Here is a 25,960-nt window from a genome sequence, read left to right on the forward strand (position 1 = left end):
ACGGATCCGATGCTTGCTTCTGGCCTCCGAGAGCACTGTACTGGACACATACCATGCACAGACATACATGCAGGCAAAACACCACATACACATAAGAATAAATATCAAAATAAACAAAAACAAGACTTGGGCTGCAGGTTTGCAATATACAGCATGAAAAGGGCCAGGACCTAAGGAAAGGCAGATGTCCTGGGCCAGGGAGTCCATGAAGCTGGAAAAAAGAGAGACCAGGGCTGGCCACTCATCCACAGGTGCTCCGGCTGCTGCTCCCAGCAGCACCGTGCTCTGTGTCCGAGGCCAGCGTAGGCTCCTGGTCTAGAAGGAGCCTGTGAAGTCCCCTGGTCTACCTCAAGAAAGGATGGGCTTGGACTTGCTTAGAAGGTGGAGGGCCGGGCAGGGAGGCCGGCATTCACTGCAGCTTCCTTCCTGCCTGGCAGCTGGCTGGGTGCCCTGAGCGTGCCCTCAGATGACCTGTGTACTGGGACTGGTTCCATGGCCAAGAGCAGTTAGGTTTAGGCGTGTGTGTGTATGTGTCTGTCTGTCTGTGTGTGGTGTGTGTGGTGTGTGTGTGTGGTGTGGTGTGTCTGTGTGGTGTATGTGGTGTGTCTGTGTTGTGTGTGTCTGTGTCTCTGTCTGTGTCTCTGTGTGTGTGTGGTGTGTGTGATGTCTGTGTGTTTCTGTCTGTGTGTGAGTCTGTGTGTGTGTGTGTTTTAAAGCTGGGATTCTGCTGCTCCAAAAGGCTTTCTGTCCCATCTGTAGGCTCTTGCTTTCCCAAGTGTCCGCCTGCAGGGAATCTACCCCAAGCTCTGTGCCTCTTCTCAGTTCAGACATTAAGGGTGCCAGGTAAGTAGACACCAAGAAGGCCACAGGCTGGCCCACAGTGGAGTTGGAGACGTGGCTCAATGGTTAAAAACCATTTTTGTTTTTGCAGAGGAACTGGCTTTGATTCCGAGCACACACATGTACACACATGCAGAGGCACACACGCATGTCTCACAGCCACGCAGAACCCCAGCTCCGAGGGAGGGAGATGGTGCACCTGACCCCCAGGGCAGCACACATGCATGCGGTGCACATAAACTCATCTTTTGAAAATCTTCTTGAAAATAAAGAGTTTTAAAACCAGAACCACACGAGGCCTGACGGCCAGCCAGCGCACTCCATCCTGTGAGCTGCCTAATGCCACACTCAGTGGGAAGGCGTGGAAGCTCCTTTGCACAGCTCCTTTGCAAGTCTGGGTGCATGCCGGTGGCTTGCAGTCTCCGGGAGGACGGGGTTATTCAGGCGCTGTCTTTACTAAGGAGTCCGTGCTTGGATGCGCTGTGGGTTGTCAACATGAATAATCCCAGAATGTCTGCTTTTGTCCAGTGTCGATGACTAGTGTACCTTTGGAGACAATCCAAGCTTAGCCTCACACTAATGGGTAAAGAATTGCCATGGGTTTCCTCCTTGATCATATTTTTGTAGAAATAGCAAATTTCTAACTAGCATATTAACCAGGATTAGTCCCAAAGAGGCTGCTGTTGCCCAGAACTCTTTCCAGGGATCTTTTGGAGACAGCCTGTGGGTCCCTGTAGAGTAAGGCCGAGCTTACCATTCAACCAAGACATGTCACGTGGCTGTGTGCCAGGCACTGGAGTCTGATGGATGGCAGGACACATGAATGTCACAAGTGACATCTTAACTTTAAAAAAAAGTCTTACCTACGCTTAACTATGCTGTCTTGTCCCATGTCTCTCAAATTTATTTTTGACTGCTTTCTAAAATTACGCCCTCCTCCAAAGCATAGAGAATAAAATGATTGATTGGGAATATTCAGAAAAATGTAACTTAGACAAAAGCAATCTCAAAAGAGGAATCCCTGACGCATCTTAAGCTATGTAAGATTCTCTCCCAAGGACAGGATTTGGATAAGAATATTTATTTGAGGACTTGTTTAAAATGCAAAAGTACATTTTCATGAGTACCAGTTTGAGTCCTGGAAACCAGCCACTTTTCAAAGTAGGAATGACCAAATGGCCTGACCCAACCCAGATCTGTTGGCTCTTGTCCACCGCCATGAGCCCTCTAGCTAGGACTGCCCCAGGACACATGAGTGACAACCCCTGCCTAAGGTACAAGATTGATAGAACTTAAGAAGAAACCCCTGTTTGCATAAGTTCCCATGTTGCCAAGGATATCCCACTGATCAGAGAAAATTGCTGACACCCAGATTTCCAGACTCTAAAAAGAATACTCTGTACACTTTGTGACGTTAATACTTTCTTCCCTTCCGGTCTCCTTGCCGCAGGCGTTAACCCCTCCCGTTTTGTAGACACACAAAAGCTGAGGCCCAGTTAGGCAGTTCATCTACAGCACATAGCCAGAACAATGCTTAGCTGAGCTGGAAAGCTGCAGCCTGAAGGGGCTTTCATGCCCACCCCAACTGGCAGCCACTGCTGGTTTCTAGCCTGGCTGACACGAAAGACTGTCCCCTTAGCTCAGAACATGGCTGCATGTGACCAAGAACACCGCGAGGTGGTGCATTCTAGTCCTTTCGGCCAGAATCTGGGGTGGAGCCTCCGCATTGGGGCTCTGGTGAGCTCCATGAGATCTGTCACTCGGTTAGACCAATGAGAATTTGCTTCCTTCTTTGAAAAAGTGCTCTACTTGTGATTGTGTGTGTGCATGTGATATGTGTCCATGTTCATATGTTCACATGCGAGCATGCACATGGATACTCGTGTAGAGAGGCCACAGAGGCCAGTGGCAGATGTCTTCCTCAGTTATGTTCCCTTTTAGTTTTTTGTAGCTCTGGCTGTCCTGGAACTCTCTCTATAAAACAGACTGGCCCCAACTCATGGAGCTCTGCCTGGCTCTGCCACCGTGCCCCCTCCCCCAAGTCTGGGATCAAAGGCAGTTACCACCATACCCACTTTCTGTCTCGTTTCTTCTTTTAAGATTTATTTTTACATGCATGCATACCTATGTGTGCGCGCGTGTGTGTGTGGAGGGCGGCAATACATCGGAGTTGGTTCTCTCCTTCCACCTTCACAGAGGCTCCAGGGAGAGAACTTCCGTTCCCAGGCTCGTGCAGCAAGCACAGCACCTTGACACGCTGAGCCACCTCGCTGGTCTCCTTTTATGTATGTGATTACAAGTGACAACTCACAGAATGAAAAAATATTTTTTCTTTTCTCTTTTCTCACACAGGGTTTCTCTGTGTAGCCCTGGCTGTCCTGGACTTGTTTTGTGGACCAGGCTGGCCTCAAATTCACAGAGATCCAGCTGCCGCTACCTCCCCAGTGCAGAGATTAAAGGTGTGCACTACCATGCCCAGCTATATTTTCCTTTTTAAAAAAGTTTTTTTTTTTTCCCTTTTTTCTTTGCCGGGCAGTGTGGTGCATGCCTTTCCAGGATCCAGTAGTTGTTCAGCCCACAAGGCTGGATGACTCAGCTGGTCTTCAGTATATGCCGGAACCCTGAGGAAGTACCCTCTAGTGCCGGGGGAAGGAATGGACTTGCCGTCAAGAACAAGCAGACGAAGAAAGAAGGCTAGTGGATGCCCCTGATATGCCAGCAGAAGGTGCAGCCCTGATTAAAGGCCCATCTTCCAACCTAATACCGAGTAAGCCTTTAATCCTAGCACTTGGGCAGAAGCAAGTAGAGGTCTGTGAGTTCGAGGCCAGCCGGGTCTACAGAGCTAGTTCCAGGGCAGCCAAGGCTACACAGAGAAACCGTCCCTCAAAAATGAGATGAAGATGGATGGTTAGATGAAGAGAGAGATAGACAGACAGACAGACAGACAGACAGATAGATAGATAAAATACTTTGCCTTTGCTGGGCATGGTGATGCACACCTTTAATCCCAGTGCTTGGGGGCAGAGGCAGGTGGATCTCTGCATCCAACACCAGCCTGATCTACAAAGCAAGTCCCAGGACAGCCAGAGCTTTACAGAGAAATGCTGTTATAAAAAAAAAATCAAACCAAACCAAACAAGTCTATAGAATCAACCAACCTGGGCTCGTAGAGGCTCACAGAGACTGAACCAACAACCAGGGAGCCAGCTTGGGATAAACCTAAGCCCTCTACACATATGTTAACAGTTGTGTAGCTTGGTCTGTGTGTGGGAATCCAAACAGTGGGAGCAGGGCCTATCTCTGACTCTGTCGCCTGCCTCTGGGCCCCTTTCCTCCTGCTGTGTTGCCTTGTCTCTCCTTAATAGAGACAGTGCCTAGTCTTACTGTGACCTGATGTCCATGGGAGGCACGCCCTTTTCTGAAGAGGATGGAGGAGGGATGAATGGGAGGGGGAGACCAGGAGGAAAAGAGGGAGGGAAAACTGCAGTTAGGAAGAGATGTATGTCTACATACATGTATATGGAGATTTTTAAGGTTTTTGTGTGTATTTGTGTGTGAGTGCACTCATGCATACACACATGCATTCATTTGCATGCAGGTATCTTTGTAAATCATCGAAGAGCATCAGAGGCCCTGGAGCTGGATTACAGGAATTGTGAGCTGTCCAATATGGCTGCTGGAAATTGAATTCAGGTCTTCTGCAAGGGCAGTCTGCACTCTTTTTGTTTGTTTGCTTTTGCTTTTCAAGACAGGTTTTCTCTGCACAGCCTTGGCTGTCCTGGACTCTTTCGTAGACCAGGCTGGCCTCGAATTCACAGCGACCCACCTGCCTCTGCCTCCCTGAGTTAGGATTAAAGGCCTGCACTAGCATGCCCAGCTGCAGTCTGCACTCTTAAGGGCTGAGCCATTTCTATCTCTACAGCCCACTAACATTTTTCTTTCTCCAGGTGTCCCATTCACTGAGAAGATTATAAACTTGTATATACTTCTGGGAAGTGAGTTAATAATGCTTAGCAATACCTTAAAAATATTTCATACCCTCTAAGTGCCTACACTTCCAAGAAAGTGGTACATAAAAATCTAGGTATGTGATTCCTCATGGAAGATCTATTTATAACCCCAAACCTCCAGAAACCCAAATGTTCAATATTAAAGAACAATGAAAAATGTAAAACAATTATGGAATACGAATGCATTGGAGTATGATACAGCTATTATATTTTACTAATTACACCTTCATTATTCCTTCTTGTTTCTTTTCTGGTGTTCTTTTCCGTCTTACCTGTTAGATCTGTTCATTTGTTCAATTAACCTTTAATCTTTTAATTTAGGCTGTTGATGTAAAGTAGGATATGATGGTACACTTAAAAATTACCTACTCAGGTAGGTAGCCAGCCCGTTTTCTTCTGTGTATCTCACTGAATCAGTGCCTATTTGCATGGAAACAATTTGTCTGGTTAAGTAAGAATATCTCTCTGGACAAAGAAACAGTTTGTCTCCTTCAGAATGATCAAAACTGTGTTGCTTTAACAATATACATTCTTTAACTATCACACACAGAACAGTATCGGTACTCCCTACCTTTGTAGAGCAGAACGTCGTCGGACAAAGCAGATGGTGTGCCCCCAAAGACTGCCCCACCTCTACACTAAGCATAACACAGCTGTTTCTATTCCAAATCTAAAATAAGGTGAGGCTGCTCTGCAGGCATGAGGGCCCGAGCCAGGATCCACAGCACCCTGTGAAAAGCTTTAGAGGGAATGCACCTGGAATTCCAGGGTGGGGGCAGAGAGAGGAGGATCTTGGGGATTCGCCTGGCCAGCTACTCTAGCCAATCGGTGAGTTCCAGGTTTAGCAAGAGACCCTGACCCAAGCAGGGTTAGGTATAGACTTACCCTCCACATAAAGAACTTATTTGCATTTTATCTGATGTTCAAATTCAATTGAATGTCTTACATTTTTATCTGCTGTGATCCTGGAGTTTTTGCCTGTGTTGACATGGGTGCCCATGTCCAAGAAGCTCACACAGGAAGCCACCACCTGGCATTCCTCATAAAGCAATTTACCCGCTTGTTCCAGAGAAGGCTCTTGGCCAAGGGCAGCCTTCTTCTGCCCCAGAAGCTTTTTTGAGCCTGCACTGTATTTCCTGCTACAGCAGTGAGCAGCAATGGCTCCACCAAGCCCTCCAGCAAGGTCACAAGCTGCTTCTGGGCCCTTTTCACCTTTCCCTCTTAGCAGCCATGAGGTTCGCTGTGGGTCTGTGGATCTGGACAGGACTGCTAGGCAGTGCGGTCCACTGCAGAGTACTGTTTGGGTAGCCAATCTCTTACTTCTCCTGTGACCTCTTTATGACTTTGACATCCTGCTCTTGTTTTACAGATTTTGATTCATTAATAATTCTATGCTTTCCCACAAGTGATATTAAAATTCACATTGTATTGTGGTCTGGAATGCCAGGGTTATAGCCTAGTCTTGTCACCGTTAATTCAGTCCTACGAAAGATATCAGTAGGCAACATGGGCGATGACTTTTCTGCCTGACCCAGAACATGAAGAGTGTGGAGACAGGACACAACGTCTCTCCCCGGAACAGCACCATCTATGACTGGATTCCTTGGTGTGAGCACTTTTGTTTCGCTTGTTTGTTTCAAGACAGGGTTTCTCTGTGTAACCTTGGCTGTCTTGGAACTTGCTCTGTAGACCAGGCTGGCCTTAAACTCAGAGACCCGCCTGCCTCTGCCTTCCAAGTGCTGGGACTAGAGGAGTTCGCCACCACCTCTGCTGATGTAAGCACTCTTGGATGCTCTCCTCCCAGTTCAGTGAGGAAGGCCCTTGTTCTTTTGATGTCCAACTTCATCGCCGGGGCGGGGTGTGTGTGTGTGAGGTGGGCACTAATTCCCTGAAGGTCATCTCTATCTAGCTCAGCTTTTGATCAGCAGTGATGGAGCCTGCTGAGACACTGGCCTGCTGGCTCTCAGTGGGGGCCTGCTTCAGATCTACGGCCCATGTTTGGGGAAGCAAGAATCGGACACTCACTCCTGGCTGGCTGCATTGCCTTCCAGACGCTGAGGAGGTCTGCAGTGCTGAAATCCAAAAGCCCAGAGTCAAAGGCATTTTGATCCATGTCTGTGAAGTAGGGAATCACATAGTGAGAAAGAGACAGGCTGGGGTACAGTGAGCAGAGAGCCTGAGAAAGGAGCCAAGTCCAGGACAGCTTGGAGTGGGGTGATGCCTAGTTTTGATTGACTATAAAAAGAAGGGAGGCAATTAGGGAGGCACTGCCTCACCTCACACCCAGCACCTGGCCATTGGTATATGCTAGTCCTTTAGTAATACACAGTGTTTTCATTGATCATTGATATGTGAATGCTGGTTGCCATGGTTACCTTACAGCCAAACCACTGGAAGGTCATTTCTCTGTGAAGCTGGAAAAGGAGTCAAGGGATTAGCCCAGGATGGTAGGGTGGACCAGTCGGGTGCCTACGGTATGCCAAGGTCCGAGAGAGGGCCTTCCCACAGGGTGGCTTATTTGGTCACTCTGCAATGGTCCATCATTAGTGCCATCTTTGTGGGTGGGGAGTGGGGTGTTACTTACCTCGCACAGTCACAAACTAACACCCCAAAGATCCAGGATGGGCACTCGGATCTTGGGGAAGCATCTCCATGTACAGGAGAAGGGATGATGTCATAGGTGGGCATGACAACTGCCTGGGAAGCATGGGTCTTCCGGAGCTCCAGGACTGGCGTTCCTGCACTGCGACGCCCCTGAGAGTGTGGCTCAGAGGGACCTCGGATAAAAAGATTGGTATGTTTACGTCTCAAGACAGACAGACAGACAGAAGCTGGGGCAGGGACAGCGTGGAAACCAGGTCACCATGGGAGCAAGTGGTTTTGTGTCAAGTCCTTTCACATACAGGCAGGTAAGGGGTGGTTCAACAGGCTAAAGCTCTTGCCTGACAACTTGAATTGAGCTCCAGAACCCCACAAAGTAAGTAAAGAATGGACTCCGAAATTTATTGTCTGACCTCCACTCGTGTACCATGGCACACGTGTGCCTGTTTTTACATACGTGTAAAAATCATTGTACCCTGGCCTTGAACTCACAGAGATCCCTCTGCCCCTGCCCCTGCCTCTGCTGGGATCAATGGTGTGTGCCACCATTGCCTGGCAAATGTCAACATTTTTATGTGATACATACTTTTTCCCTATCTATCTCTCTCACATACACACACACACTTCTTTTTCTTTTTAAGTGAGTTTTCTTTCAGAATGCTTGCAGGAGGTGGAGGTAGGTGGATCAAAAGTTCAAAGTCATTCACAGTTACATAGCAAGTTCAAGGTCAGCCTGAGGTACAAGAGACCCTGTCTCAAAAACAACAAACCAAACAGAAAAATTCAGACCTGGTAGGAGGGTTCAGTCTTGATGTTTACCCAGAAGCAGTCCATAGCCCCTGATCCAGCTGGTTTGCTCCCCCTGCATAGGTGTGGCCTATGGGTACATGCTCCTCTCTGGGTCTGTCTGTGGACATGTCTCTCAGGTGCCTCAAATCAAACGCATCCAGGCTGGCCTCACCACTTTGTTCCTCCTCTGGGCCCCTTGGTTTGTCCAGTCAGTCTCTGTGCTGTGACTTTTCTCTGTTCTCTAAACCTTTCATCTTTCTTTCCACCCCTTCCTCCACACTCCCCTGCCCCCGCCTAGATTTCTGCTACAGCCTCTGAGCCAATCACTCTGCTTCCCTCAGGTCACCCCACCCTAGGGCAGCCTCCATCCAGCAGCAGCAGGCTATGCTGTGTCCTGCCCACAGTGGTAAGACAGGCAGGCCTCCTGTGATGGCTGGTGTGTGCTTGGACCTAGTCTCAGGACTTGTCAAAGGCTTCCGCAAGTGCCACCAGAGCTTAACCAGAAAGCATGAGTGGGAGGTCAAGGCGGAGGCAGGAAACCTCTCAGCCTTGCTTTAGAGGTTGCGGCAGGCAAGCTCCTGGTGTCTCCCACACCCTGAGCCCTTCTCGCTGCTGGACTCTCTGTCCACAGGCCGATTTCTACCGAGCTTGCCTGTGGCCACTCACCTCTTCCACCGTCTTTCCCCTTAACCCAGCTTTCTTTCCCTGCAGTCCAAATCTGAGGCTGTTCTAGTACAAGGAATTAGAAAAGTCCACGAGAGTGGGATCTCCATTGCGCACCCCTAGGAGGGAGCAGTGTCCGGGGGAGGAGGAAACACACTGACGCGATCCTCGCACATCCACTACACAGCTGCCCTGTGCAGCAGCCACCAGAGCCATCAGCCACAACATAGTCCCCGCTCCTCAGGCACACAGCAGGCGTGTGCTTACGGCACTTCCCTCCCTGTGACCTGCATTGGTCAGAGGAAAGCAGAAGCGATGGCAGTCACTTCGAGGCAAAGCTTTAAGGGCCTGTGCTCCAGGTTAAGGAAAGATGCGTTCGCTTGCAGTAGCCCGGGTTACTGGAGGCTGTGGAAACAGGGCTCCCACTACCGTGTACCTGCAATGTACATGTTCTGTGTGTGTGTGCATGCCACAGGACTAACTTCGAAGGGTAACTTTTGAAAGTTGGTTCTCTCCTTCCTCTATGAGGAACCTGACTCAAATTCAGATCATAAGGTGTGGCAGCACACTCCTTTATCCGTGGAGCCATCTCCCTGGCCCAGACGATATAGTGTGTGTGTGTGTGTGTGTGTGTGTGTGTGTGAATGCGTGTGTGTGAATGCGCGCGTGCGTGTGTGTGTGTGTGTGTGTGTGAATGCGTGTGTGTGTGTGTGTGTGTGTGAATGCGTGTGTGTGTGTGTGTGAATGCGTGTGTGTGTGTGTGTGTGAATGCACGTGTGTGTGTGTGTGTGAATGCGTGTGTGTGTGTGTGAATGCACGTGTGTGTGTGTGTGAATGTGTGTGAATGCGCGTGTGTGTGTGTGAATGTGTGTGAATGCGTGTGTGTGTGTGTGAATGCGTGTGTATGTGTGTGTGTGTGAATGCGTGTGTGTGTGTGAATGCGCGTGTGTGTGTGTGAATGCGCGTGTGTGTATGTGTGTGTGAATGCGCGTGTGTGTGTGTGTGTGAATGCGTGTGTGTGTGTGTGTGTGTATGCGCAAGCGAGTGCACATGTTTATGTGGAGGCTAGAGGTTGACATCAGATTTTTTTTCTATCACTCTCTACTTATTTTTAAGACTAATTTTTAAAAATGATGTGCATGCAGGGGAGGGAGTGTGCGGACAGGCACCTGTGGAGGACAGGAGAGGGCATTGGATCCTGGAGCTGGAGTTACGGTAGTTCTGAGCAGCCAGGTGCTGGTGCCTCACACATTGAATCCCAGTACTCGGGATGCAGGGGCAGGGAAATCTCCGAGTTCCAGGACCGCCAGGACTACACAGAGAGTCCTGTCTCAAACAAACAAACAAACAAACACATTAAACATACAAGCAGTTTGGAGAAGCCCAAGCATGGGTGCTGGGAACTGAACTCTGGTCCTCTGCAAGAACCTCAAGAACTGCAAGTGTCTTAATGCTAAGCCATCCCTAGCTCCTTCACCTTATTTTCTGAGGCAGGGTCTCACTGATTTGCGGCTCACTGATTGGCTGGGCTTGTTGTTCTGTCTTTGTTGCTCCCAGTGCTGGGGTTACGGGTATGTAAGTTTTTGCACGGGTGCTGGGGCTCCAAAGCCAGGTCCCCATGCTGCACAGCAAGCACTGGGCCTAAGAGCCACCTTCTCCCCAAGCAACACACTTTCGTCATGTGACATCATAGCACTGTTCGCTACTGTAGCATCATGTAGTTGGTCCCTCCTAGCAACATTGATTTTGGCAGTCAAACTGGGGGACACCCAAGCCTTTACCCATGTTAAGCATTTGTCAGTCTGGGTCCTGAATCAAGCAGAGCCCCTATCCTTTCCAGACCCCTCCACCTTGACAGTTTCCAAGTGATTTCACCTCTTTGCCATTCTCCTTGCTTATTTTATTCAACTCAAACTCAAAATGTAGTCACAAAACGTGTTATGAAGAGCAAAGGCTTGGCCTGGAGAGATGGCTCAGAGGTTAAGAGCGCTGGCTGCTCTTCCAGAGATCCTGAGTTCAATTCCCAGCACCCAAACCACATGGTGGCTCACAACCATCTCTAATGAGATCTGATGCTCTCTTCTGGTGTGCAGGCACAGATGCAGCCAGAATACTATGTAATAAATAAATCTTAACAAACAAAACAAACACAAAGGCAGGGGCTAGGTAGATGGCTCCGTGATTAAGAGTGCTGGCTGCTCCTACAAAGGACCTGGGTTTGGTTCCCAGCACCCACAATGTGACCCACAACTTCTGTAACTCCAGCTCTGGGACATCGGATGCCCTCTCCTAGCCTCCTCAAGCACCAGACACATACATTCATGGAAACAGTCGCAATGAGTAAATATATTAAAATTATCTTTGAAAATTAAATCAATAGAGCACAAGCATAGTCTAGGACCTCACTCACACCGTGACCCCATAAACCCCACCAGTGAGCCTCACACATCCCACGATCCATAAAACCAACCAGTGAGCCTCACACATCCCATGATCCATAAACCCCACCAGTGAGCCTCACACACCCCAAGATCCATAAACCCCACCAGTGAGCCTCACACACCCCACGATCCATAAACCCCACCAGTGAGCCTCACACACCCCACGATCCATAAACCCCACCAGTGAGCCTCACACACCCCACGATCCATAAACCCCACCAGTGAGCCTCACACACCCCACGATCCATAAACCCCACCAGTGAGCCTCACACACATCCCACGATCCATAAACCCCACCAGTGAGCCTCACACATCCCAAGATCCATAAACCCCACCAGCGAGCCTCACACACCCCACGATCCATAAACCCCACCAGTGAGCCTCACACATCCCACGACCCATAAACCCCACCAGTGAGCCTCACACATCCCACGACCCATAAACCCCACCAGTGAGCCTCACACATCCCACGACCCATAAACCCCACCAGTGAGCCTCACACATCCCACGATCCATAAAACCAACCAGTGAGCCTCACACACATCCCATGATCCATAAACCCCACCAGTGAGCCTCACACACATCCCATGATCCATAAACCCCACCAGTGAGCCTCACACATCCCACGATCCATAAAACCAACCAGTGAATTCGCCGCTCTCCGCAAGTCATTGTTGGTGCTATGTTAGCCCTCCTGTGATAAGCAGGACTTGGGCTGTAGAACAGTTCCTGCTACTCAGTAATCAAACGACTCCTTCAAGCCCCAGAAACTTTATCTCTAAAACAATAAAGAGTACCATGCCATTCAACAAGGAAAGTAACATTTCTGTCTGAACCACTACATCGTTCTGTGTGTAGAGTGGGATGCGCCAAGTGGGAAAACTCCATGCAGGTGCCAGCTGATTATAGTTGTGTTGTTTTAACAAATATATGACCAAGGACTGGAAAGATGGCTCAGTAGCCAGGACACATGCTACTCTTGTAGAGGACCAGGGTTTGATTCCCAGCATGCACCTGGTGACTCCCAGTGTTCTGTGACTCCAGCTCCAGGGGTCACCTTGGACAACAGGCACGAACACAGTGCACATACTTATATGTAGAAAAAATACTCATAAAGACAAATCTTTCAGAAGAAGACAAAAACAAAAAACACACCCCAAAACCAAATACATGACCAAACACAGCCCCCCAAACAAATACATGACCAAACACAGCCCCCCAAACAAATACATGACCAAACACAGCCCCCCAAACAAATACATGACCAAACACAGCCCCCCAAACAAATACATGACCAAACACAGCCCCCCCAACCAACTACGTGACCAAACACAGCCCCCCCAACCAACTACATGACCAAACACAGCCCCCCCAACCAACTACCTGACCAAACACAGCCCCCCCAACCAACTACATGACCAAACACAGCCCCCCCAACCAACTACGTGACCAAACACAGCCCCCCCAACCAACTACATGACCAAACACAGCCCCCCAACCAACTACGTGACCAAACACAGCCCCCCCAACCAACTACATGACCAAACACAGCCCCCACAACCAACTACGTGACCAAACACAGCCCCCCAAACAAATACATGACCAAACACAGCCCCCCCAACCAACTACGTGACCAAACACAGCCCCCCAAACAAATACATGACCAAACACAGCCCCCCCAACCAACTACGTGACCAAACACAGCCCCCCCAACCAACTACATGACCAAACACAGCCCCCACAACCAACTACATGACCAAACACAGCCCCCACAACCAACTACATGACCAAACACAGCCCCCACAACCAACTACATGACCAAACACAGCCCCCACAACCAACTACATGACCAAACACAGCCCCCACAACCAACTACATGACCAAACATAGCCCCCACAACCAACTACATGACCAAACACAGCCCCCACAACCAACTACGTGACCGGAGAAGTAACAGGCAAGATGAGGTAAATTTCTTAACATCTTCAGTCTTGAAAACCAAGCAAGTTGGGCCTGTGAGATGGCACAGCAGGTAAAGGCACTTGACATCAAGCCTGGGGATCTCAGTTCAAGTCTCGGAATCGACATTTAAAAAAGTAGGAGAAACCCAAGCAAGCCCCATTCACCAAATCAGCCAGGCTCGCCACGTAAGGAGGGCAAGGTGTGGGGCCTCTTCTGAGGCTGGCCACATCAAGCGCTTGCAGGCTGGGCAGCTCCCCGTCATTTCTTTTTAGTCTGTGCGGTCTTACTTTATGGGGGCACCCATGCCAGGGCGCACATGTGGAACTCAGGGACTGCTGTGTGGAGTCAGGGCCCTCCTCTCACCGTCGTCTGGTGACGGTGCTCGTCTCTTCTGCTGTGGTCCTGTCGGCTTCACTTCACCAGCTTCGGCCCGCACCCAGAAGTCACCCTGTCACCCTCCAGGGCCTTACGGCTCTTTTGCTTGGAAAGTGGCATTCCTGTCCTGGCCCAGCCTGCACGGCAGCTGCAGCAGGCCTGGCCCTCCTCTGGAGCACACTTTCCAACAGAGACCCCATTCTCGTTCGAGGGCCAACCCGGCCAGCTCTCAAAGGGCGGGCCTGAGACTCTCTAAGCGCCTCTGCTAAACTTTCTTCCCAGCTGCTCACTCAAACCCAGAGCTTCCTGAGACTTGCCGACAGTGAGGCTGGCAATGCGGCTCAGCGAGTAAAGGTGTTTGCCATTAAGCCTGATGTCCTGAGTTCAATGCTCAGAACTCACAAGGTAGAAGCAGAGAATGGACTCTCACGAAGTTGTCCTCTGACCTCCACACGTACACTTACGGCATGGCATGTGTGTGCCCACATAGAAAAAACACACAATAAGTAAAAACATATTTTAAAAGAAACTGACAAGTGAAAGTGTTTGTTAAGATTGCTGGGCCAGACCGGAAGCGTTTCTGATGGAGTGCGTTAGGGTGAACCGGAGCATAGCTTCTCAAAGTTCCCAGAGACAGGGCTGCCGCAGCTCCGACGGCAGCTATCCAGGAGCAGAGCTCATGGCCTTCCTCAGCTGCTCATCTGGCCTGAGCCTGGTGGGAACAAAGCCACAGTACAGAAGCCTGGAAACCCCAAGGCGCAGACCCGAGCATCTTGGATCCCGTTTGAGGCACCCCTGAAGGATTTGGACAGCTTGGACACTAGTGGGAGAAGAAACTTGGAAGTCGATGCGCCGTTAGTGTTCCTGGGATCGTCATTGGTTGACACTATTGATCTGTTTCTCCTTTCTTCAACATATGCTGATCTGGTGCTAGGTCATCAGAGGTGACAACGGAGAAAGAACAGTGTGGTCCTGGCCCTTCAGAGCTGGTCTGGTGACAAGAAAGGAAATGTGCAAATAGTTATAACACTGATTACTGTTCTCTGGGCGGGGGGGGATGGGGTGAAGGGTGGGGGGAACCCTGACATCTGAGTTACTAGAACCTTCTCGGAAGAATGGGCATTTATGCGCAGACCTAAAGGGTTTCAAGAAGATGGAAGGGTCTGTTGTTGAGCTCATTTGTGTGAGATGAGCTGCGCCCGCTTGGAAGGGGTCATCAAGACCCAGCAGTGGACGGCTGACATGTCCTCATAAAAGCCGGGTGGGGGTTATTGGCCCCTCACCTGAGCTAAGCCCCTCCTCCCAGCTGTTTGTTAGTTTTGCCCTAATTGCAAAAGGGAGGTGCTAGAGTATATAGGCTGGTAAAATCGGTGGAAGCGGTCTCCCTTCACGTGACTGTCGGGGAAGGGCAGCTGCTCCTTTGGGATCATTCATGTTCCCGCCTATAACTCCTCGACAACTTCTGTAAGTCAGTCCAGTACTCTCATGGGTTCCTGGGGTGAACCTTGGCGTAACCATCTGTGCTGTGGTTTGTTGTGGCGACCTTAGGAGGAGGGCCTAAACTTTCATTTCTCCCCAGGGAAGGAATTCTTGAAACAGGGTGGCGGGGATGAAGCAACAAAACAAATGGGATGTAAAGTTCCAGAGAGAAAAGTAAAGAGGTGGGCTTGCGGGTAGCTCTCCTGCCTCACCAGGCCTGGCTGCCCTTGAGCTGATGCGCCCCCAGGCTCATTCTGCCATCTCTTCGCTCTCACCTCCCCGCCCCTGAGCTCCCCCACATCTGAGGTCTGCTTACAAACTGGGCAGCCAGGCTGCCTCTGCTCGCTCTTCACGGTTGGCCGCAGGCATCCCCGCATTCCCTCCCGGCAGACAACACACTAGCATTCCTTGGGGTTACCTAGACCAGTCACCTGAAGGGTGCAGAAGAAACCGGCTAATTGTTGCCGCCGTTTCCCAGGCGAATCAGAAGTCGCTGGGCACTGCTTTGAATCCACAAGGTAGTAACGGAGAATGCTTAATTCACTGCGTTGCTCGGTGGTTAACAATGAGTCTCTTGTTACTCAGTGAACCCCATATTAAGAATTGTATTTGGATTCTCTAAGAGATGGTGTGTATCCAGTTCAAGGCAGGACTGGAAGCTCCAATTCTCTGATGCCTAAGCTATTTTCTCCACCTGATATCCAGCCCGTTTATCAAATAGGCAAACTAAAGGAGGAAGGCAAATGCATTATCACGTGTGTGACCGCTTAAGAGACATGAAAACATTTTAATCGTTCACCTATTTTTTGTTGCCTATGTGTGCTCCGAGCTCACAGCTTCTCCCTATTGTACATTCTACTCTTCCCTGATCAGAAACTTCTGGGTACTTGCAAAGGCGATGGTAGGAGGTAGGTGTTGCCGCCGTGTTCACACCCCCACCCGCAGCTGCCAAGCTGGCCGGTGGAGCAGGTTGTCAAATACAGGCGTGCCAGAGGGAAGTCCCCTACGACTCCCGCTGCTTCAACTAACTGCCCGGGGCTTTCTGGACAGCGATCTCTGTGCGAGATCAGTTAAACACGCACCGAACACACACGCAGGCACGCACAGTCTGCCGAATGCTCTTTTTCCAGTTCTGGATGAGTTGTTAGCTTTAGCCCGTGAGGACGCCTGAGCACCGCCCAAACTGGTCAGGCTAGTCCACCCATGGCCGTTTCTGCCAGGACTTGCCTCCCTTGTAGGGAGGGTACAGACCTGCCTTTCTCCTCAGCAACCCGGGTAGGTGGAAGGCAGCTGTGGGCACTAGCCTGGCACTCAGACCAGATGGGTGGAGCTGAATTAATCTAACCTGGAATTTCAACTTGGCCAGTAACAACAGGTGAGGGGAGGAGGAGAAGCAACGCCAAGAAATGGACAGCTTGGCAAATGAGAAACATTTTGTCTCGTCCTTTACCCCCTGCCTGGAACACAACCCAGGGTGACTTTTTCAAAGTGTCTGCGACCTTTAGGCCTCGGTGGGCCCTCAGAGACAGACAGCCCATCCCGAACCTGCCTAGGTTCCTCTCCCTGATGTGCCCCTTCCTCTCTTGTGGGAGGCAGGGCGGGGGTCTCGATTAGTCTTTGTTTTGGATGCTATTAGCCCGAGCGTGGCGCCCGGGAAGCTGGCGACCGCAGGGCCCTGGGGTCGGCTGGGGCAGGGCACTTGGCTGTGACCCGCACGCGGATGCCATGCAGCGGGCGCTCGTTCTCTGCCTTCGGGGATCCCCCTTCCGGCCGGTCAGGCCGACCCGGTGCGCCAACGCGGGCGTCCCCTATTGTCCTGCCTCGGCCTGGAGACGGGCGGCCGAGGAGGAGAAGGGGTCGGTCGGGCTCGGGGCTGCCGGGCGAGCGTGGGGCAGTCCCGGGCACGCAGGGAGTGGCAGGAAGTGGGGACACCCGGGCGGCTGGGCCGAGGGCCTAGCCCGGAGCTCCGCGCCCCGCCCCTCCAGCTCGGGCTGCGGGCCGCCGGAGGGCAGGGACGGGCCAGCCCGCGGGGAGAGCGGCGCCGGGGCCGGGCGCCGGGGAGGGGCGCTGCAGGTGCAGATCCGGCCGGCCCCGCCGCCCGCGCCCGGCGCTCCGCTCTGCGCGGCCCCGGCCTGGCGGACAGCCTCGGCGGGCCCGCACGTGCGCGCCCTCCCGGGCGGGGGAGTCCCCGGGCGAGCACGTGCCGCGGCGCGCGGGGGGCGGGGAGTCCCGCGGCCGCCTGCTCGCTGCTGCTGCTGCTGCCGCCGCCGCGGCCGCCGCCGCTGCCTCTTCCTTCCTCCTGCTCCGTCCCCGCTCGGCCGGGCTGGGGCGGGGAGCTCCGCGCGCGCGCGGGCCGGGCCGGGCGCTCGGCGGCCGGAGGCGCTCTCCGCGGGCCGGGGCGGTGGCGGCGGCGGCGGGCCGGGAAACTTTGCCCCTTTGTGCGCTCCGCCCCGGAGGCGGCGGGCAGGTCGGTGCGGCCGGTGGCTTTCCGGCCCCGCGGTGGGGGAGGGGCGGCGCGGGGGGGAGGGGCGGCCCGGGGCCCGGGGCAGGGCGGCGGCAGGGTGGCCGGGGCCCGGCGGGGAGCCCCGGGCGGCCGCGCGGTGCTGCCGGGCGGGGGCGGCGGGGCGGGGGCGGCGGGGCCGCGGGAGTGGAGCGGCCGAGGCCCCAGAACAAAGGAGCCGGAGCGGCGGCGGCGGCGGCGGCGGCGCGCGCAGCCCGGCCCGCGCCCCGGCGCGCCCCCTCCCCGCACCCCTCGCAGGCGCGGGCCGCCCTCCGCCCTCCGCCCTCCGCCCTCTGCCGTGGCCCGCGGGGCTCCGGCTCCTGGGCGCGGCGAGGTGTCGGCGCGGGACTCCCCGCGGGCGCGCCCCCACCTCCAGGCCGCCCGGGGCGCCGTCCGCTCCAACGAGCGAGCCTCTGCAAACTTTATCCTCCACGCTCTGTGCCCTCGGGGAAGGCGCTGCGGCCCCCGGAGAGGGACCGCGCTTGGATCTTAGTAAAACTCACAAGCCAGTAGAAGACTCGGGTGGGTGGAGGGCGAGGGGTACACAGAGCAACTTTCTCCGAAACCCCACCTTGAGCGCCCTTGTTTCTCTCGATTGCCTTGTCCACCCCCACCCCACCTCTGGCGCCCTGCACCTCCATCTGAGGTTTTAAGGGACTTCGTTTGACCCAGACCCTGGGCTCCCCCATTTTCTCTCTTCCCAGAAGCAGGAAGAGATAACACGTGAAAGTTGTCCCTGAGCCCCGAGTGATGTGCTTCCCCTTTCTGTGTCTTTTCCCCCTTTCAGGCAGTTTAGTCTTCATCCTGACCCAGGGAGGGAGCCGTGTCAGGAGGGAAACTCCACACCCTAATCTGCCTCGCCGCTCACCCGCTGGCTCACCTCATGCCTGAGCCCCGGGTGGGTGAGGGTGAAGAAGCCTCCCAGCCAAGATGAAACCCTCCCTGGGGGCTGCCGCTGCTACTGTCTTGCCCCGGATCCTGGGGCGCTGCAGCTGGGAGACTGATTCTGCAAGGAGCCCTGTGAGCCGGCTGCAGAGGAGGTTGAAGAGGGTTTGAGAAGAGGCACCCATCCCAGAGGCGGAAGCTCCTTGCCTTCACCCCTGTAGACTGGTTTAGGAGAGAAGGACCTGTTGGCATTTGCAGGCAGCAGGAGACTGGACAGTAGTTTAACTGGGCACCTATGCCCCCCTCCCTGGCAACGGCAGCGTCATGAGCCAGTTTCAGGTGCCCTTGGCGGTCCAGCCGGACCTGCCAGGCCTTTACGATTTCCCCCAGGGCCAGGTGATGATAGGGGGCTTCCAGGGGCCTGGACTTCCAATATCTGGGAGTGAGACCCAACTGCGAGGGGGTGGAGATGGGCGAAAGAAAAGAAAGCGATGTGGGACCTGTGAGCCCTGCCGGCGGCTGGAAAACTGTGGGTCGTGCACCAGCTGCACCAATCGCCGCACACATCAGATCTGCAAGCTCCGCAAGTGTGAGGTGCTGAAAAGAAAAGTGGGGCTTCTTAAGGAGGTAAGTGGGCCTCTGCTAGGCTCCGCATCCCTTGCCTGAGGGTGTCTCATCATGAGGGTCCGGTTGAAAAGACTCATCCAGTTGAGCCTGTCCTCCCATTCCTGGTCCCTTGGTCTCGGCTGGAGCACCGCCTGCTGTTGGAAGCCCGTGGGTTTCCTTTCCATGCCGATGGTTTGTATGGGAGTGATTGGTTCCGTGCAGAGCCAGCGTCCTCGTCGCGGGTGTTTGCAGTTGATGCAGGACGGAGTCGTCTAGCTTGAGCTTTAGAAGTTTCTCCGCCTGCCTGAAGCCTCAGGTGGATTTTGAGGTGCTGACGTGTGGGTGACGTGGGCAGCCGTGGTAGCAGTGAGGCACTGGAGGTGGGGGTGGGTGTATAGAAAGCTCTGGAGTGACAGCTTGGCTTCCGTGCTGTCCTGACTAGGAGGGAGATTATTCCTCCCCTAAACCCTTCCTTGGGGTCCTGTTTTTCTCAAACAAGGAAATTAATGAGGGATACGTGATTGGGGTTCCCAATGGTACGGGATACTTGCCGAGGCCACAGAGTTTCTGGCATGGTAGTATCTTGATGAGGAGTAGACACTAGATACCAATTTATAAATGAATGATGTGCTGTTGAGGTTTGTCATGCCAAGGAGGACTCCCCACAGTCAGCGTAAAGGAGGAAGACTGGGGATGAGAGCATGAGTGGGGGTGGGAGGAGAAGTGGAGGGGCAGTGACCCTGTCTTGGGGTACTTCCCTTCCCACTACTTGGTGAGCAGTCCACGCAAAGCTGGTGGTAGCTGTGACAGCAGAGCTGGCGAAAGTAGGGCCCAGCCAACAGAGCAGAGTTTAGGCGGAGCGTGTAGCGGCTGCAGTTGCTCCAGGCAGCGGGACTGGCGCTGGACAGAGACAGAGAGGCCTGCGCTGTCTGCAGGGCTTCCAGCCTTGCCACTAATCTGTCCAAGAGCCTAGACTTTTCCGCTCCTCTCGGACTGTCTTCTCTTGGGGGAAATGGAGTGGTCTTTGATGTCCTTCAAAGCCCCCTCAGCTGGGCCAGGAGCTGCTGAGCTCTGAGCATGAGTTCACCTGTGGCCGGGCTGGGTGCACCAAATGCACTTGGGATTTTCTTGACTGCTTAATGTAGACCTGAGCCTCAAGGTGGTAGGGCTTTGGGTGGGAAGAAAGATCCAAGTTGGAGGGGCAGGGAAGTATATTCTTCCCAGGGTGTTTCTGTCCCTTCTTAACTTCCTTTGTCCATTTGCTACATACTGTAAGTTTCCTATTTACCTTGACCAGCTAAAGCAGACATCTGGACCACATCTGTAGCCCCCCTCCAGCCCATCTATGCTGCTAGTGTTGGGCACACTTAGCCTGCTCACCTTGTGCCTTGTGGGTCATTTCTTAGAGGGTGAGCCTAGGTATAGGCTGGTGTTTGGCTGTGAGAACTGCCCAGTATATGCTGCATGGCTGGATCCCTTCACTTCCTTCTTCCTAATGTGCACTTCCTCCTTCCATCCCACTCCTCTGGTAGACGCAGGGGTGAAGATGTGCTTGGTGGCACTTGTGGATGGCATTATGAGCCAGTTTTGGCAACAGTGGGACATCCCTGAACAAAAGGAGCTGGGAATGAGTCCAGAGCCTCTCATCCTCTTGTGGAAGCTGCTGGCCAGGTTGCCGAGGGGTCATAGTAAAGACACTGTGGGCCTGGGTTGGCTGAGGCTTAGAGATAGCCTGGAGAAGTCTGTGCAGACCTGGCAAGGTCGGCGGTTACCCTAGACCCTAAGGTCAGTTAAAATGTAGCTGGACAGCCTGGGATGCCGAGCTCAGAGCGTCTGCATGGAGGTCTGTGGGCCAGGCCGCCTCCCAGTGTCGGAGAGATAGTGGAGTGGGGGCAGTGGAATGAGTTCTTATGTCGTTAGGTTTCTTTGTGTGTCTTACTCCACCGTGGTGCACATGTGGAGGTCAGAGGACAGCTTGAGAGTCAGTCCTCTTCCTTCTAGCGTGAGTTCTGAGGTTCACACTCCAGTCCCCCGCTTCGCAGGTAACGGCTTTACTCGGTTTACTCGGTACCCGGTGACCCTAACTTTTTTAAAGAAAGTGGTGCTCTAAGGGTGGGTGCTTTCTCATTGATACTTAAACTTTAAGAAAGTTTATTTTCGCTTTCTCTCTTTTCCCTTTTTCTTTGTCTTCACTTGGTTAAAAAGAAAAAAACTGAAATAGTAACTAGTGGCTCTCCATTGCAGAAACAAACAAACAAACAAAACCTGTTCATAAGGGGTTGCAAGCTTGGGAACGGCTATCTAGAAGGCCCGGCTAACGGGCTTGGCTCTGGCAGACCCTGCCTGGGCAGGGAACCACGCTGACTTAACCGTTAGAGCTTCGCAGTGCTCGGCAGACAGACTGCGTCCATGACGGACCGGGGAGGTCTTTTTTTTTTTTTTTTTTTTTTTTTTGGCATGAGTGTTCTGTGTCGTGGGACACTCCATCCCCAGGGCCTCGGAGGTTGTACCATCTGCTTTTATCTGTGCTCCTTGGAGTGTCCAGTCCTTAACTCCATCCTGACTCCACTGTCCCAGCTGCCTCTGGCGTTTCTTTTGCACTTGTCTGCCGACAGCTGCTTGGTACCATGCGGTAAGGGCCGTGGACATGGTGGGGGAGAGGGAGGGGAAGCTTACCCTGTGTTTTTCCTCTTGTTTCTCTACTTGACATTCTTTTTCCTGGTGGACTTTGGAAAGGGTGTGCCAAATCCCTAGACTTGGTAGTTCAGAATTTGAAGATTAAAGATGGTTTCTCAGGGGCAGGTGGTTGCTCTTCCGCGTTGGCAGTAGGCAGAACACTTCTGAGGGAGTTTGTACCTCTGCTGTGGTCTTCATTCCTAGTTCCAGAAAGGTTCAGAGCTTAGGCTGGCTTCTGAGTTTGTTTGATTCACATTCTTTTCACTTGAATAAGACAGACTTCTTTAGGGTTTGGCAAGTATGCGGCACGGTAATGCGACCTAGTCAATCCCTCAAGCATTGGCTTTCTTGGTTGTGAGGTACGGTAATCTCGGGGTATTACAAGGATGATGTAAGGATATACATGATGTCTGGCAATAGTAGGTAGCCAGCATAGTGACAGAATTAAACTTTACATAGAAACAACTGTGCATTAGTCTGAGCTATAAGCCTGTAAATACAGATTAAATGTTTATCTTGAGACATCCCCTGGCTTGCTGGAAGAACAACTGTAGAACAGCACTTTGGAGCCAGGCGTGGGAAGGAGGGGGAGGAATGTGTACATACAGAGAGCAAGGTGGCCCTGTGGTCCTGGGTGGGCAAGGGAAGGAAAGACCCAAGTAGGAATCGAAGAAAATGTCCATCAGGTTGGAAGCTGAAGAGCAGTATGGATGAAGAGTGGAGAAATGGCATGTGGTTAGGACAGTACTTGCTAGCCATAGGTGCAGCACCTTGACTGCAGCTTTCTGACAAGATCTTTGCCGCTCTCAGGAGCCTGGGAGGTCTTTCAACAATGTCAGAAAGGATGGTTCTTGCTAAGCTACCTGGGAGGGAGTTCAGCAAAGGGAGAAACAGCTGAAGGAAACTGGGTGATAAGATTCTTTAAAAACAAGCCCACCTGGCTGAGAAGGCGGGCCAAGAAGACCAGAAAATCTTAATTGCTGTTTTTAATCCCATAGCCAAAGGCTCAATGAGGACAATCAGCTGGAGGACAAGGAGTGCTTTTTAAAGAGATGTGATGAGGGAAGAGCCCAAGCCTAACTAAGCCAACTGTGGGGCACCACATTACTGTCCAATGTACCGATGGTCAAGGTTGTGCCCACTGGGGTTTGCGATGTGTGGAAGGCTCAGGAGTGGTCTGAGCCATCCCAGGCACACCGGGAGGCCCAGTGGCCAGAATGTACTGTGCTTGGTAGGAAATGCTGTGACAGCAGGTTCTCTGCTCCCAGCAAGGAGAAGGAAGTGAAGCAGGCTTCCATCGTCGGGACTGGGGGTTTATGCTGGGGAAGGGAGAGCAGGTCCCATGGCCGTTTGCTCCCTGTGAAAATCTTCCCAGTGAGTGCTTCAAGGGGTCAGCCTTCAGAGTTATGGTAATAAACGGAGTGCCGACTGGGGTTGGCAAGATTCCAGTGTTTCAGAAATCTTTGGAGATTATAAACATTAGCTTAATGCTAATTTTTGATAGTTTTAGGATAGATTGTTGAAAGGGCAGTGAGGCTTCAGAGAGGCTGGCAGTGGTCTGCGGGAGTGCCTTCGCAAGCAGCCTAGACAGAGAAGGGATGGACTCGCAGAGGCTGAGCTGCTCTAGGCTGGTTCATCGACCACTGTCGTCAGCGACTCCACATGGGATCACCTGGGGAAATGTAAAACTCCTGTGCATGTGCCAGGAATTTTAACCTAACTAGGCTGGAGCAGAGTTAATTGAGTCTCCTGAAGTGGATCTGCTGGGCCGGGCGGAGACCCTCTGCTGCAGACAAGGTGGGTGCGGCTCCACCTGAGGGCAGGACACGAAGCGGGTTAGCCTCACGCCCACCTTGCCACACGGTGGGCTGGCAGTGTTAGGAATGCAGAATCTGCCTCATCCCAGACCTCTTGAACCCAAATCTGTAGTTCAGCTCGCTGCCCAGGTGGTTTATATAACTACTAGAATTTAGAGTGAGTCTAAGTGTAGAGTAAGTTGAAGAGTGAGTCTCTAACACTTGTGTGACCAGAAGGGGGTGGGACAAGGGGAAGGGGTCAGAATAACTCACAACTAGGCACAGAATCCCACTTGCCAGCCAGGAAAGGAGAGCCCAAGCCAGGACTGACTCCATGTTCTCATTCCTCTGGAGTTCCACAGGCTAGTGAGTTTTGAGTGGTAATGTTGAAGGGCTTGGGTGTGATCTGAAAACAGCTAGGAAAACTCTCAAGAGTTGTTTGCTGCTCAAAAGCCTGGTGTGGGAGTTGTAGGCCCACAAGCCATAAATGGTCAGCAGAGGGAGGGGCATGTGTGTGGACTCCTAGGTCTGGTTGAAGGGTCTGAGGCTGGACACCAGATCAGGAGTGCGTGTTGCAGGTGAGGAAGTGGCTGTAAGCTGAAAGATGGGACAAAGCGCTGAGGAGACTGGAGCGGCCTAAAGCGGCAGAACTTGGCTGAGGTCAGTGGGACTTCAGTGGAAAGGACTGGACTTGTTTCACCTTTTAAAATTTATGTGCATGGGTGTGCATGCCTGTGTGCTCAGAGGTCAGAAGAGGGTGCTGGGTCCCCCTGAACTGGAGTCATGGATAGTTTCAAACCACCACACGAATACTGGGTCCTCTGCAAGCACAGATGCTCCTAACCGCTGAGCCGTTTCTCCAGCCCTCCTGGACTTGTTCTTAAAAGAGCTGCACACGTGAGGACCTGACTTCCTGACCAGGTAGAAAGAGCTGAAACTCTGTAAAGAATTTCCTCAGCCCATCTTGAGATCTGTCATGGTGGTCACATACAGAACAATCAGAGGAAGCAGGGCTAGCCGCTTGGACATGTGTAGAGGGACAGACGTAGCATGGAAGAAGAGTCAGTTCCTTCCTGTGGAGGAGCCTGCAGACCTTCTGTTAGTATCGTCTGAGCAGCCTGACTGAAGGCATGGTTAAAAAAAAAAAAAAAAGGAATGTGTGATGTTTACAGTTTTTCCTACGCTGGAGAGCTAGCCTGAGGGGTGCCCTGTTTCCTGTGCCTGCGTGTGTCAGAGGCTGGGTGCTGACTGCTGATATGCTATGAAGGAGGGGCGATCTCACAAGGTCTGTGGGAAGGGTAACATCGGGTAATTTCATTTTCCTTACACAGCTTCCTTACAGAAGAAATATCTATCTTGGGCCATAGCATTTTTGGTCACGTTTTTTGTACTTAATTTGTGTGTGTGTGTGTCTGTGTGCATGCACATGTGCACGTATGCAGAGCCCAGTGACCTATACTGAGTGTCTTCCTTGACTGATGTCCACCTTCTGTTTTAGAGACAGCATCTCACTGGAATTCATTAGGTAGTTCAGGCTGACCTTGAACTCGAGAACTCTCCTGTCTTTTGCTACCAATGATCTGTGTACCTCGTTTTATATATATATATGTATACACACACACACACACACACGCTGTCAGGCCCGCTGGAACTAGAGTAATAGATGGTAGTTAGCCAATGTGTGGGTTCTGGGAACTGAACGTGTCTTTACAAGGGCAGATAGTGCTCTTAACCACTGAGCCATCTCTCCAAACCAACCACCTGAGTCTTTGAGTTTGCAGATTCAGCTAGACTAGTTGTCCAGCAAGTCCCAAGAGGGACCCTGTCTCCACCTCTTGAGCGCCAGGGTTACAGCACACACTGCTAAGCTTGGCCTTTTTATGTGGGTGCTGGGGGTCAAAACTCCCACCCTTATGTTTGTGCAGCACGTGCTTTACTGTGTACGCCTCCCAGGCCTTAACTGTTCCTTTCTTGCTGTGCTGGGAATTCGACCTCAGACACGTTAGGAAAGCACTTTATGACCGAGCTACACCCCAGCCCTCAGCTTTCCCTATGACTGGACCTGGCCTCAGGTCAGGTCTGTGAGCATTCAGAAGGGCTCAGCTAAATGTCTCCTGAAGGTGCAACACTGTGTCTTTTCTGGGGAGACAGTATATGTTTTTAAGCACATTTTTCAAGACTAGTCATGGCCACCCCAGATTATAAAGGCATGATTTATGTGAGCCATCCAGTGTGAGATCCATAAACCATGGACATCTATTTCAGTTAAAATTGAAGTTACAGTAATAGTCGCAGTAGCTACCTTCTAATCTCTCGGCTGTGTGTGTGTGTGGCCGA

General features: G+C 52.2%; 1 protein-coding gene across 2 annotated transcripts in view; it reads left to right on the plus strand.

Moving 5' to 3' along the window:
- Nucleotides 1–17,491: 17,491 nt before the first annotated feature.
- Nucleotides 17,492–25,960, plus strand: part of Tet3 (tet methylcytosine dioxygenase 3) — a 94,481-nt gene continuing 86,012 nt past the window's right edge. Inside the window, exons 1-2 of one of the 2 annotated variants that reach the window (XM_021664754.2) lie at nt 17,492–17,627; nt 18,448–19,172. In XM_021664754.2, the coding sequence (XP_021520429.1) occupies nt 18,870–19,172 (303 nt within the window). In that variant the 5' untranslated portion in view covers nt 17,492–17,627; nt 18,448–18,869. Of the gene's footprint in view, nt 17,628–18,136; nt 19,173–25,960 lie in introns of those variants that run through there. The other variant, XM_060383467.1, reaches the window with a different exon arrangement.

This window comes from Meriones unguiculatus, chromosome 5 (genome assembly GCF_030254825.1).
Source record: "Meriones unguiculatus strain TT.TT164.6M chromosome 5, Bangor_MerUng_6.1, whole genome shotgun sequence".
NCBI lineage: Eukaryota > Metazoa > Chordata > Mammalia > Rodentia > Muridae > Meriones > Meriones unguiculatus.